This window comes from Aricia agestis, chromosome 6 (assembly GCF_905147365.1).
Source record: "Aricia agestis chromosome 6, ilAriAges1.1, whole genome shotgun sequence".
NCBI classification, from domain to species: Eukaryota; Metazoa; Arthropoda; class Insecta; order Lepidoptera; family Lycaenidae; genus Aricia; species Aricia agestis.
The window spans coordinates 11,018,692-11,033,817 of record NC_056411.1 but is presented as its reverse complement, the minus strand read 5'-3'; the positions used below and the strand labels follow the sequence as shown (position 1 = coordinate 11,033,817).

General features: G+C 32.3%; 1 protein-coding gene across 1 annotated transcript in view; it reads left to right on the top strand.

Annotated features, from left to right (window-relative positions):
• LOC121728165 (fatty acid synthase-like) overlaps positions 1-15,126 on the top strand; it is a 48,014-nt gene that overhangs the window by 22,141 nt on the left and 10,747 nt on the right. Inside the window, exons 18-30 of the mRNA XM_042116288.1 lie at positions 861-1,012; positions 1,175-1,380; positions 3,691-3,881; positions 4,235-4,384; positions 5,165-5,277; positions 5,704-5,854; positions 5,977-6,148; positions 6,637-6,752; positions 7,812-7,976; positions 11,654-11,826; positions 12,701-12,850; positions 13,681-13,884; positions 14,559-14,670. Of these exons, the coding sequence (XP_041972222.1) occupies positions 861-1,012; positions 1,175-1,380; positions 3,691-3,881; positions 4,235-4,384; positions 5,165-5,277; positions 5,704-5,854; positions 5,977-6,148; positions 6,637-6,752; positions 7,812-7,976; positions 11,654-11,826; positions 12,701-12,850; positions 13,681-13,884; positions 14,559-14,670 (2,055 nt within the window). The remainder of the gene's footprint in view (positions 1-860; positions 1,013-1,174; positions 1,381-3,690; positions 3,882-4,234; positions 4,385-5,164; positions 5,278-5,703; positions 5,855-5,976; positions 6,149-6,636; positions 6,753-7,811; positions 7,977-11,653; positions 11,827-12,700; positions 12,851-13,680; positions 13,885-14,558; positions 14,671-15,126) is intronic.

Below are 15,126 nucleotides of genomic sequence, written 5' to 3'. Positions count from 1 at the left end.
ATATGCCTCTAATGTCTAATGTGAGCTATTCCTATCTCTAGTAGGACAAAACCAGAGATAGATCAAATATTGGGAATGACCGTTAGACATATGTCAATTGTGAGCTATTCCTATCTCTAGTAGGGCAACACCAGAGATAGATCAAATATTGGGAATGGCCGTAAGTTAATTAGTTTAGTTTTTATTTATTTTTTGTTTGTATTTAGTTCAGACATTGGTCAAGTTTATAGACAACCCCATTTTAGAATTTATGAAAGCCTATTTTAACTTTTTTATCCGCCAATAATTTGTCGCCTAAAGAAGAAATTCAGTTGCCACCAAAGAAAATCACTGCCAGATAAAATTTTATATAACCTCAAAATTCATTAAAAAGCAACCGCTTTCTAGTTAAAATGCTACCGCAAATTAGTCGCCAAAGTAGTTTATTTACTGTCCATTTTCAGTTTTTTTTAAAACCCGAAATGATAACAATTTGTCGCCGCGTTAAATACATGCCTATAATAAAATATAATAATATAATAATATAATAATATAATGTATTTTTAAAAGTCAAGATCTAAATATTCCCCAATCATTTTGTATAAGTATTAAGTATATATGTTTTTATAATAAGTACACTAAAATTTAAAAAGTTTTTAAATCTCATAGAAACCTTAGAGTTTTGCCCTATTGACGATTATGAAAATTCAGTTCTCTCCTACGAAGTTTTAGTTTACAAAAATGACTTTAATTGATTCGAGAAAAGGACGGTAATCTTAATAAGTAGCTAACAATTGTAAGTTAGCACATAGTTTTACTCAACTTGACAAAAAGCGGGTCTTTGGTAATTATTAATAACTAGTACACAATTTTATTTGCAGGTATCGAATGAAAAGTCACTATTGGTAACAGGAATTATTATTCCTGAAATAAGAAGTGACAGGGAGGTTCACAATCCTCCTGATATCATTGAAGCAAACGTATCGGGTGATGATATTTATGAATTACTATGTGGAAAGGAATATAATTATCTGTAAGTTATTCATTGGTTTGATGATTTCGGCTATATTAATGTCGATAGGTCAGTGGGCATTGCTGAGATAATATTACTGATATTACATATATATAAGTAAATATACAAAACAAAATCACCTATATTATGTATTGGTCATGACTCATTAGTTTTCCTTTTTAGCGAGGATTTCCGTAGTATACACAGTACTAATGAATCTATGACAGAAGCACAAATCGAATGGAAAGGTAACTGGGTGACGTTCCTTGATGGTATTATTCAACTCAATGTTTTAAAGAGGAGACATAGCACTATATCTAAGCTAAACCTCATAAGAAAGATTGTTATTGACGTCGAGAAACAAAGCAATGCCACTGTTGTAAAAGATGGTAAAGTCGTAGCTAATGCGAAAATATTAGATTTATACGACCTAACAGTGTAAGTACAATTATTTATATTTATTGGCAATAATATACAATGTAAATACAGCTAGCCCAACAAACATTTTTGTCGTTTAAGCTACGAATAATAAAAACTAGTTTAAGTGAAAAATTATACGGCTCGAAATTCTATAAACATCGTCTTAAAGTAACTTTAGTCTATAATACGACTTAGTGCCTCTTATTTTTATACTACTTGCAGTCGTATAAAGTCGGCGCTCTCACATCGTTGTGACTATTTTGATACAACCACCACACAACTTTCAATAGTATAACCGGCGCTGTTGCAGATACAAATCACAAAAAAAAGTGATTTGTATGGGCAACAGCGCCGGCACTTTCACAGTGAACTCTATACAGGGTGCAATTAAACCTTACTGCCAAATTTTGATACATTTATCCTTGTTAAAAATAAAAATACACTTTTTTTTTCTTTTATAATCACTCAGTACTAAAATGTTGAGAAATAGCTTCCGAAAGTTATCCTAAAAATCACTACAATTAATGGACACGTCACACGACGCGTCGCCCGTGCGTGACGTTAAATGGGATAAAATATTTCATTAAAAAAAAATAACACCCAATTCTTTTGGTTTAATGGACTCTCCTAATGATACCTAAGGCCTGGAAAAAATTTAGCAGGAATGTTTAAATGCACCCTGTATAAGGGACACTTACACACCCTAAAGTATTATCACTCAGTTTTGTAACATCCTATATAGTTATTACATTTTTATTAATGTTTCCGATATTTTTGTTTCAACGTATTTATTAAATAATTTCATTTTCAGCTGCGGTGGTGTTGTTATGGAAAGCCTTAGATTCGTAGATCTTCCTTTACAGAAAAACGATAATATTGAGTTAAATATCTGCGAGTTCATGCCTCTTGTGTCGACGAAAACAATAAATGCAAGTATTTTGTACATAATAGATTATGATTCCTAAGAACAGATCCGTGATTCACACACTGCATGCTACGCAAATTTCTTACAAGTGAAAAAAAAAACGAAAAAAATTATATTCTATCGAGAAAGGGGTGTATTTTCTACAATCATAAATGAAAATGTTAATATTTTTATTATTAACGATTGTAAATTGTAACGTATCCGCAAATTTTATTAAGAAATGGAAGAAAATAAGATAATATTATAAATATGCTCTAGTATGCTATATTATTATGCATGGAGATTGGAGCGGGACTTCTCAATCAATCAAGGAAACAAGTCAATAGAGATTAACACTGTGGAATCTAAATAAAATCGATGAATAGGAGCGGCTATGTTGTGATGATAATTTCGATTTTATATTTTCCTTTACCAACTACTTCGAGATATATATATATATATATATATATATATATATATATATATATATATATATATATATAAGAAGGGGGCAAACGAGCAAACGGGTCATCTGATGGAAAGCAACTTCCGTCGCCCATGGACACTCGCAGCATCAGAAGAGCTGCAGGTGCGTTGCCGGCCTTTTAAGAGGGAATAGGGTAATAGGGGAGGGTAGGGATGGGAAGGGAAGGGAATAGGGGAGGATAGGGAAGGGAATTGGGCCTCCGGTAAACTCACTCACTCGGCGAGACACAGCGCAAGCGCTGTTTCACGCCGGTTTTCTGTGAGAACGTGGTATTTCTTCGGGTCGAGCCGGCCCATTCATGCCGAAGCATGGCTCTCCCACGTATAAATTTTTTATTTCTAGTCAATTTAAATTGTATCACGGAACTCTTCTTGGGCCTTAAAAACATGGGCAAAGTGGAGTATCTAATTCGCTATGAAACTTAGGTGCCCTAACTTATCCACCATCCCTTTAAAAAGTTTATTTTCAAAAATTTAATTTTCAGGAGATAAAAGCACTGCATATGTTCCTACAAATTGTTGCCGATAATGTTACAAAGGAGAAATTAAGTATAGTAGAAATTTTTGATACCAATAGTCGCAAGATAGAGTTCAGTAGTAATATTGAAGAAATAATTCCTAGAATTCCAGGAATAAAAGCCAGTTACCGTAAAATTAATTTAGATGAAAATATATCGATAAACGATTTTGAAAATATTGATATTCTCATAACTACAAATTTATTGAAAACTGACAAGGTAAAATATGCTTAAACATGAAAAATATTTAATAATAGTATTAAGTATTAAGTATAATGTGATTGACAATTTATAATATGGAACTTTTAGATACATTAATTACTTATATTATTATTTGTTTTAATCATTGCAGAAGTATGAAAAACTTATAGGTGTTATTCGTCAAGACAATATATTTATCATCCATAAACATGATTATGAACTCAAAAATTCTGATCTTTACACTGTCATCAGTTCCCATATTATAGAAGACGGAAAAATAGAACTAGGGATTTGGAAATCTACCCAACCCAATGCTTTAAACTCAATAGTTGTGCGTAAACCAAAACATCAATCACCACAGGTAATTTTTATTAGTATCGTAGATTAGTTAGGTACATAATATTATTATATCGATATTCTAGGACAACCATTCTCAAGGTGTACTCCGCAAAGCCAAGCGGCTCTGTAAAGGCCTTGTGTCCCTACACGAGCAATACATTAATTGTTTAAATAAATGTGATCAGGCACGAACTCGAGACTAAAAATGTGAGGTTCCTACTTCATGTGAAAGAAAAATAGAATACTTTACCATCGTCAAATGTCCAAACTTTACGGCTTTTAACATTAATTTATTAAACTTCAGATGACGAGATAACGTCCGTCAAGCCCGCTATTGTAATAATAAGTATTTAAATAATATTATATGTTTTACAGGAACAACTAGGAGGAGAATATTATTTGCCTTTAGAAGACGAAAATGATTCTGCGCAAACGCTTAAACTAAAAATTTCACGGATTGGTGACCTTAAATCTGTATATTGGGTTTCTGAAAGTTTGCAAGAAACTGAGGGCGTACCAGTTAAGGTAATAATATTAATATAATAACTGTCCCCGATAAATGTTGTTCCATCATAATAATTATTATTATCCATGAACAACATTCACCTATATTTATAATAAAACTTAAACAAAACAATAAAATCTGTCGTACAGCTAGGGCTTAATAATGATAAAGTTGAAATAACTGACGATGAGATACATATGAAATCTACAGAATTCTTTAAAATTAATTTATATATAATTTATTTATTTATTAAATATAAGCATTAAAATTCTGTTGTGTGAGGGTTAGAATTCGAACTTGGTGTTTTGGCAAGCAAAGGCTATTCCAGAATTTGCCTAAACCTTGACTATTTTGAAGATTGAGTAGAGAAATGGTTGAATTTTGGGAGAGTTACGATACAGCCACTTTTAAATACTTAATACCAATTATTTAATACTTTTTTGTAAGTTGCAAGTTTGTTTACAATTAGTTATCTTTTTACTCGTAGCTATATGTAAACATAATTATCAACGACTTAATACTTATGCGGGCTTAAAAAAATCGCAATACGTGGATCTTTTAAGCGAGATGCCTTCCACAGCTTCATACTACGTCGTAATTTTTCTTTACCTTCAACTCCCATTAACTTTTGTCTCCTATAGTTAAGATTTTTCGTCATACAAAAAATTGTTCAACTTTTAGTATAATATGTCTCAAAGTGCTAAATAACTTGCGACTAAAAAATATGCCCCTTCTTCTTTATTCTAAAAATTATAGTCATAATTTATTTATGTATTAGTTTTTTTTTTTAATTTCAACAGGTTAACTACGTTGGCGTTAATATAATTTACATAAATAAACTCCTAGGAACACACTTCCGTGAAGACAATGAACCTACCAAAAGCGTTATTGATTTTAGTGGAACTACTAAAAGGTATCTCAGAAGTTTTATTTTTGTTGTTGTTGTTGTTACTATTTTTTCAAATAAAAGTTAATATTTCCACTCAAATTTAATGTTGCAAATATCAAGATTCGAAATGATAAAATTAAACAGTTAATATTTAACCCCTTTAACAAAAAATGCTTAAAATTCAGGCTCTAGCATTGCTATGATTCCAAAGGCCTTATGGTTCGTCTGGAAATCAAGAAAACCAATCCTCGTTTCCTCTCGGCTCCAGTCCCGCTTTCTAAACCAAAATAGCCGGGGAATTAATTTTCCGATTTTTGTATTTGATCTTCCTTTTCATAAATTCAATAATATGACTTTCACTCTACATTTTTTGTTTCTGTTTCTAAAACCTATCTTATCAATTATCATGCTCAATTGTAACATGACACAAACTGTTACCTTCTTGTATAGTGGTACCGCTGTTATGGGACTAGTACACAGTGATGCGATATCCTCCCAAGTACATGCCAACCCGGATCTCCTACTGCCAATTCCAGAACACTGGACTTTAGAAGATGCTGCTACAGTTCCACTCGCGTATACAATGGCATTTTATATTCTGGTAATAATTATTGTAGATACTGGTAGAATAAAATATAAAAATTAACAAGTGACCTTAAAATACCAATAAAACCAATCTTCGAAAAATATTAGTATACTAATGTTTTATATTACATTTTGCAGTTCATTAAAGTACGCGTGAATTCCAAGCACACAATTTGCGTGCAAGGTGCTGCTGGTGCTCTCGGACAAGCCGTTATAAGTGTGGCTCTCGCCCACGGCTGCCACGTGTTTGCTACTGTTAGCAGCAATTCCAAAAAACAATTTTTAAAAAAGTTGTTCCCTAAATTAAAAGGTAGGCATTATTCTCGTAACAATGTTGTCTGATATTTTATAACAATACCGTTACCTAATAACAATACTTCGTTATTAACCATAGAAACTCAAAATTACATACAAGATCACACCGTCATCGTTACGTAAAAACCTAGACAATGCAGGTAAACATATAAGCTGTAACCGAAGTAAGACTATGGCAGTCTGCCCAAAAATAATTTTACATGACATACAATAACAATATGTGTTGATGTACTTTAATTTTAATTAGTTGACATTATCACAGTGTTTTCTTGTACGATTTTTAGTTAGTAGATACGTAAAATATTTATCAAATATAAAAAATAGGTATTTTAGGTATTCCATGAAATAGGTCCTGTAAAGCCATTAAACTTCTCAGGACACGATAATGCCCATGTGATTGGCTTGTCTAAGTTCTGTGTGCATGTTTTTTGTATTATTAGTACCTTTAAGCAATTGAGGGCAGTGTACAAAATCTTTTTCCAGATGATCACATTATAGACCATTCGCGTGATATAAATTTCGTTTATAATATACTTCGTGCTACGAATGGTAAAGGATGTGACCTTTTAGTTTCTTGTGCAAAAGACCAACTGAAGAATGTAAGTACTACTAAATAACTACTAAAATTATTTTAATGCATATATAGAGAAATTAGAGGGACACATATTATGTAAAATATCTGCCCCTCTAATTTCTCAAGCGACAGTATGATTAAACTAAAAATAATAATTAATATAATAATGTATTGTGATGAACTATCAGAGAAGTTCATTCCTAGGCAGATGGGGGTCCTTCGTAGTTTGGTCGAGTTATGTCAAACCTAACCGACAGATCGTAATAATTAACATTCAATTGACATGATCTGACCAAATGACGTTGGTCTGTCAACTGCCTAGGAATCTATTTCCTCGATGGTGCATAATGGTATATTACTATGTAAACTTCACAAAAAATTGGTTAGAGCGATATTTATTAAGTTACCCATACCATTTATCGGTGGATAAATGGTATGGATCTCTTCGTGCGAGAGTCCGACTCACACTTAGCCGATTTTGTAACGTTTGAAGATTAAAATATATTTGAGTGCCTTGTAATAACAATAAAGTGAGAGAGCTACCATTTCAGAAACAAAATAAATTCTTTTTGGGACACCAAATGTAATTTTAAGGGATCAATAAATCATAATATTCCTATTGATAACTATGCCTTTAGATTTTAATCACATTACTTACTATTCCATATATTTTAATTAATAATCATAATTAAATAGTTTAATAACTGTTGGCAAAACAGTTTATACATTTGGCTCGTGGTGACACACCCTTAATAATAATAATAATAATAATAATATCTATGGACGCTTCACACCACGTCAGTCTGGCCCCGTGCTAAGTACCTAAAGGACTTGTGTTACAGGTACCAGACAACGGAAATATATTTAATACTTTTATACTATACATATATTTAAGATTTTTATTACATCATACGCATATTTAATACACATCCAGACCCGGGAACATTGGAAACTTTTTGTTCCGTCGGCGGGATTCGAACCCGCGACCCCCGGCTTGAGCTACCAACGCGCTCACCACTGAGCCACAGAGGTCGTCAATAATGTATTACTTAAGTGCTTTTCAATAATCATACAATTTTTTCAGTTCTCATTTAGATGCCTCGGATCTTATGGAATTATGATAGATACAAGCGTCGTCCCCAATCGAGAAAATTACAATTTCGGAATGGACAATTTGTCTCTTGATAGAGTATATTATCCGATTGACTTATCGACTATTTTTCAAGCCAAGTTTGAAGAAGATATAAAAGTAAGTAAAGTATATTCATATTTTAACTTCCTCAGCTTTATCTTGAAGCAGGTAAAAAAAGATGATAGATCCGAAATACATTTTTAACGAGTGTATATCGGATCTACCATCTATGCCCAATGCCCATGACCTGACAAACGTTCTTTGGTTTATGTTCTTTGATGATGTAAAAGCCACGTCTCAACTTGCAAGGCGGAACTCTTAACGGTTATAATTTAAATACCTAATCCAATAAGTATTCAAAGTGGTATCAGATAGACAGAACGACACTTTCGCATTGACAATATTGAGTTTGTATTTGACGCTATCTTAACCCTTCAGTATGTGCCAAAATCTTTGCAAAAATGTAGGGTACGTGGTTTGCAAAAAAAAAATGGCCCCCGGCCTACCCTCTTTGTACAAATAATGTAATAACCTTACATCTAATCCATATTTTATGTTTGTGTGAAAAATATTATAATATATGTTAAATTTTCTATCTATCAAGCCATCATAATATAGTATTTAGTCAGATGTGATATTTGTCTCACCACTGTAAACTTTGAAATCAATGTTTCTAACTATTTCGCAACAAATATATTAATACATTATTATAATCTCAATAACACAGAGCTATACAAACTGTTTATGTAAACAATTCTTTGAAATAACTTAACTTGTTATCAATAAACAGATCGACGGGTGCAAAGTAAAAAGAGTCATCTACAAAACAGCTACTTTTCAGGAGAGCGCATAATAGGAAAAAATGCTCCCATTTTGTCAATTTCCAATCAAATTTATTGAAATTTTCATCGTTGTTTCATTATTTATAAATTAATCTACATGTATATTTAATTTCTTCTATTTCTGTTTAATTTACGAGATATTGTAGTTGTCTGCATCTACATTGCGCTTGAAAATATGACAACTGAGTTAACTACCACTTGGTCGTTTCTACGTGGGAATTAAAAATTATATTTATTAAAGTATTTTTACCGATTACTAGTGCGATTATCAGTACCTACGTAAAGTGTAACACTTTATATTATTAAAATATGTAGTTAATGCCCGTTTTACACGTTAAAAACATTAAGTTCAGAACATAATTGCGTAGATATATTTTTCTACGTTGTCGATTCGGTGCAAGGTGCACGATTTAGAAGGAAGTTAAAATATGAAATACTAGCTTTTGCTCGCGGCTTCGCTCGCGTGGAATTTGAAAATCGCGTAAAATGCAAATATTTTTGTAAGCTCCCTTAGAAACATGATGTTATTCCAAGACCAAAAGTAGCCTAGTAACATAGGCGGTTTCATCTTTTCAAATAAGTTTATGCCAAAAAAACAATACGATTAGTTTCTTAGTTAGAGCGTGAAGGAAGGACAAACAAACAAATAAATAAATAAACAAACATACTTTCCCATTTTAATATTAGTTTGGATATACTTAGGAATCATTCATTTACTTTCGTACAAATCGTAATTTCTCACAACAAAAATGAAATTCTGTGTCAATACTTTAATTACTTAAAAACTAATTTGAAAAGTATTCAGTATCATTATCAGTACAGTAACTATGTTGTAAATTTGATTTTTGATTTTGATTATAATGTAGGCAGAGGCTTATTACGAGTAAGTCTTTGTACTTGGCACTTGTGAATTGTGATCATGATTTGTTCATTATAACATCATAAGCATCGCCGGACGTTTTACACCATCGGAGGGATGTATACGATTCTTCAGAACACAAAATGAAATTTTATTTCAACGATTTCTCAATTGCTTTTCATGATCACAGAGATCCTAAAACCGGTCAAAGATAAGTTAAAAGGAAAACTTCGCGAAATATTTTTGCGCTACAGTTAAACTTGCAAATGCCGGAATATGATGTTTTGCATATTTTGTTTACCTAAATTTTGTCGTAATTTACGTCATGTGTCAATACACGTGTCTTTATTTCTCAATCGCCTTTTCTTTAGATCAATACTGAACTGACGTCTTTTTCTACCGTTTAACGAGGAAGGCGTAGAATATTCACTCGATGCCTCCACTGTCGAAGAAGTATCAATGGTGTTGTCTTTAGAAGATTCACAGTTTGAGAGGGATAATATACTCGATGGCTCGATATATGAGTTAATAAACTCAAGCAGGTCATAGATTATATGAGATCAAACTATCTGTTTAATAAAAAAGACATAATATTTTGATCTAATACTGATAATGGACGCGGCGGACTTGAAGTGATGAATTGTATTCTGAGGGCGTTGGCGTATTTAATAATTTGCTTAGATCGACATCCAAATTTTCAAAATCATTTTATATTTTAGACTGAGAGTGAACTGGTGTGACTGGCCCAGAATATTCAAATCATGGGGACTTATCTTACGAAGTTAACTTATATTCATTTGTATTCATCGCTGATACATCAAGGTTTTCTATAGAAGTTCAATAATTCTTCATCGGGCAACACAGTATTTTGCTCGATAAATCTATCGTTTATGTTCTGGAAACTTTCAACTTCTTTAAAAAGTTGTTTTGGACTTTCTGAACATGAAACAACAGTAAAAAATAACAGAAAGAAATTAGAAGTCAATTAATATAATAACAATAAGAATTAACATAGAAAGGTACTCATAAACATAACAAACAATACTAATTTACAAAAGTAAATTGAGACATCTAAATCACAATCGCAACGTAGAAAAAGCTATATGGCAGATAGCCGCTTATGCCGCATAACATTAACCCCGCGAGTCCCGCGTATAGACGACCAGCGGTAGTTATCCGCATCTACGTCGTGCAATTTCACAAAACAGGAGTAGATGTCTTCTTTTACGTGACAAAAGTACCAGAAATAAAGTGATATTTGAATTTTTGTTTTTGTTATGTTGTAGAACATGATATTTTAAGCTAGTTTCTACAAAAAAACGAAAAACTCAAAATTGCAGATGACTTTTTTTACTTTGCACCCGTCGAGATAAGAGATAAGAGTAATAAAAACCGGTTTTGGTATTATACACAAGCAAACTTCGTCCTTAGTGCAATACAAATAAAGTTCAAAATGGCCGCGGCCGGCAAAAAGCCGTTATAAATAGGTAATTTTTATCTTGATTATTTTACTAAAACGATACTATTATATACTATTACTAGGATCTAAATCGTTTTGTACACGATAATATACGCTTTTAACGTCAATTATTTACAAAAATATTAAACAAATCGCGTTCAAATCACATAAATAAAAACCAAATTTTCTCGTGTAAACTAGAAGTTATTACGATGTAAGTATTTCTTTCAAATGATTATCTAAAACTATTTATAAATTATAATTAATAAATTAAACTATTTTACTACTTACATTCGTTAAATCCATCAATAATATCAAACATACAACACAACATGGCAGAACACACACGAAAAATTCACGATTTTCAAATGACTGACAAATATTCGTCGACCACAGATTGTATAATATTTTGCATTCAGAATGTGGCAAATTTATCGTAGATCATAACTAACCAAACTTCTTCATACAAAAGTAGTCTCTAAGTCGACGAAATACGTAATTCAATCGAACGAAAGAGCGCGGCCACATCCGGCCGCTTGGGTGTAGACGGAATGGCTGCAGTATAATCTGTGGCGGCCGGATCCGGCCGCTTGGGGATTAAAAGGTTAATAATACTAATTCGATCTTTTTCTAGTTAATTCGCTTGCTGATGATCGACGGTATTCGGCGTGGGTACGTGAGGCCCCTGACTCGAGTCACATACGACGCCCAGGACGCTCCGAGAGCTTTCCGTGTTCATGCTGCTGGGCAAAATCGTGGCCGCGTATTGCTCGACTTGCAACAACTATCAACGAAAATAAGTCCCAGGTTACTATTTCAGTATTTAGAATAATAATAATTAAATAATAATTGTGACCTTCTCTCTCTTTGATCTCATTAAATTTTAATTTATATTAATGCAGTCCCATTTTTTCTTACATTATTTTGTATGCGTATTAATCGAAACTACTTTTTTGATTCATTATTTAGACGCGAAATTACAATCTTACTTGGACTCCCGGTTTTATATTTCTTAAGTTATGACTTATAAATAATAATTGCTATAGAGATGTTATCGATAGGATGTTTCCGATTCGAATACTTACAGATAATATGTGAAAACTTGTAATTGGCCTTCTTATTTGTGTCATTTGTATTTGATCTTATGTTTAGCCCATAAAGTTAATCTAGCGGAATAGCGCAACAATCTCGAGCTGTCAAACGTAACCGAAATTGGTTTCATCTGTGTGTAAAAATATGTGCACGTATACACTGACACAAGCATGATTGAACATGATTTCTATGAGATTAAATTTTCAACGTGCGGCACGTGTCGACTGGACGTCAAAAAAAGAGTGCCGCTGTCATGTATCACACGTCTCTTTTTACCACGCAGTGTTACTGATAGTGACATCTCTCTTGCTCAGGCCTTTGTTTCTCTATTCCGCTAGGTATATTAGCTTTATGGTTTAGCCGTAAGTTTTCCGAATTTCATAAAATATAATAAAATAAATTAAAAATATAAATATCGTTTTAAATTAAGTATAATATTAGCTGTGGAGCAATCGGATGTATTTGATATTATATCGCGACCAAAATATGTAGGTCCGCCATCTGCCTATGAATAAACTTCTCTGATAGTAATATACAATATAAATATTATAATATAGTCGCGTCTAATGAGTAAATTTTATGTTTACAGCATCGTCTGTTCGAGTTCTTCGTGGCAAGTCGTTGTTTCGGATAATGGGAGACTAGCATTAAAACTAGCAGAGAGACTTATTGACCGTGGTGCGAAAAGAATATTCATACTGTTAGACAGAGTACTTAATTATGTCAATATTCAAAAAAGGTACGTATCCCACAGCTGTCGGAACTTAAACTTTAATTATGATAAAGTCAAAATGAGTTATTAAGGTGGCACCGCATATGTGAGAATGGTCTCTAATCTATCTAAATCTAATAAAAATTAAACACAAATAGAGGCACATACATATTATATTCCTCGGAAAACCTCTTGGTGACTCTTAGGATGATAGTCACAAACTTTTTTTGAATTAGGAGTGATGTAGTGTGGTGCAATGCCCAAATTTCCAATGTCCTTTCCTTGAATAAATGTATTAAGATCAGTTGTTATCGAGTTAATGTAGTAGCAAATGTTTATAAAGAAATCAAAAAAGATAATGGCATTAAAGTGCATAATAAAAATATAATCTATAGACTTTCATTCAAAATCACCAAGACTTTCTGTGATTGGCACTTAGAGCCATAAGTTTTGGACTGTCCAGTTAAAGATTGCAAGATTTTTAGATTTCTTATAAAGCTTAACTTTATTATTCTAAAGCTGTTACTTCAAAGGTTGACTAAAATTTGCAGCATAATATTATAATGTACAAAAATAGTGAACTGTGAAAAGTAAACAAGAATAAACTGGAGTTTATTGTGGTCTAAAATTCGTTCAAGCCTAAGTGACATCATAGAGAAAATATCATACACGACATCAACTATTCGGCCTCTTCTATCCTAATTCTCATAATAATGAGAGCACTCTTTGTTAAAATTCGATAGTTATAAAAAAATAATATAATTATTAACCTTCAAGAAGCCTTTTGTTTCAATCTACCTGGTTTGCCTTTTATAAATAAGCACGAATAAAATAAAAAATATGTAATATTTTTTCAGAAAATGGCAAGAAGATGGTATCGATGTAGAAGTAATAAAAACGACTTCAAAGGCGAATGGTAACCCTGATTTATTAATGGATTGTAAAAAAGATGGCATGCTTGAGAGTATATTCGTCATAACTTCAAACGAAAAAGCCGTGAATGTGATTGAGACTGTCAATAGTTTTGCAGACTTTATATCATTATCTGGTTATTCCCTAAAGTAAGTCACAAGACCTATCATATATTATCTCTGATTAGAATAAACTTTTTTGTTTTCAATTTTGTGAATATTTTGCTATGTTCGTAAACATTATTGCTACAACAGCTTACTACAATTGCTGCAAGTACAGAATACTTTCATTTAATTTTGTTGTAGCATTAATTTGTAGTATTACCTACTAGTAAGGAAAAGGTTAGATTTTTAGAATTTTAATGTAATATTTAGAATTTCATTTTTTTTTAATATGAAACAATATACTAAAATACAAGACTTTCCTCCAGTTTGCCATATACGATTACTTTCCAGATTGAAGCAATAATACAGGGTGTTTCATAAATTTTTTTATCTCCTCCAAGCCATGGGAGAAGAAAGTTAACTTTTTTCTCCCATGGTTCAACTTTTCAAGTCTTTTCATTTGATATATTATTGCTATGTGTGGATGTGCTACAACTTGGGTACGGGCTCCATACAAAAATGCCCCTTGTCCTTTGTAGGTGATTCTATCTGCTATGCTAGCTTAGTATGTAGATATAATATGTACGGTCCCTTAATAATTTTATCTATTTCGTGTAGTCTACACTAGATTCACTGCGAATCATCGTTATCACTGCGAAGGTGTACGTACTATATTGTTTTATATAAACTTTAAAACTAAATTGTAATTTCTCATTCAGGTATTTTGCGCTAATAACAACAAGTAAATCAACCATTAAACCGGGTTCACGGTTTGGAACAAATGGACTAAGCCAAATGTTAACAAAAATTAAATTGCCAGTGATTGAACCGGTAAGTTAATTTTTTGCACGATTGCAATTATGGCACAAGCGCGAGTCAGGACATGACTGAAAGAAGGGTTCCGTAGATATTTTATGGTTACATAATGTTTTTAAAGAATTTTTAATTATCCACTTAAATCGCCAGCTAGTTTAATGGCGAAAACATATTTTTTTGTAATTTTTGTAAATTCAAGTCCGATGTTTTTGATTTCTTTTTTCTTTTGAAGATAATTTTTTAATCCAAAATCGATATAGGCCTCTTGGATATCGTTGCTAAGCTACGGCAACGCCGCGGGTCTGTTGACGGCGGAAACTCACGGGCGCTTTTCTCATATGATTCTCATACAAGTCACTGCACTTTTTTGGTAATTGTTTATATTTTTAGCACAATAAAAGTAATGAGCCAAATTATAATTGATTGTGGACTTCATAATATTTCCGCAGACTTTTTCCGCGGAAAATCAGT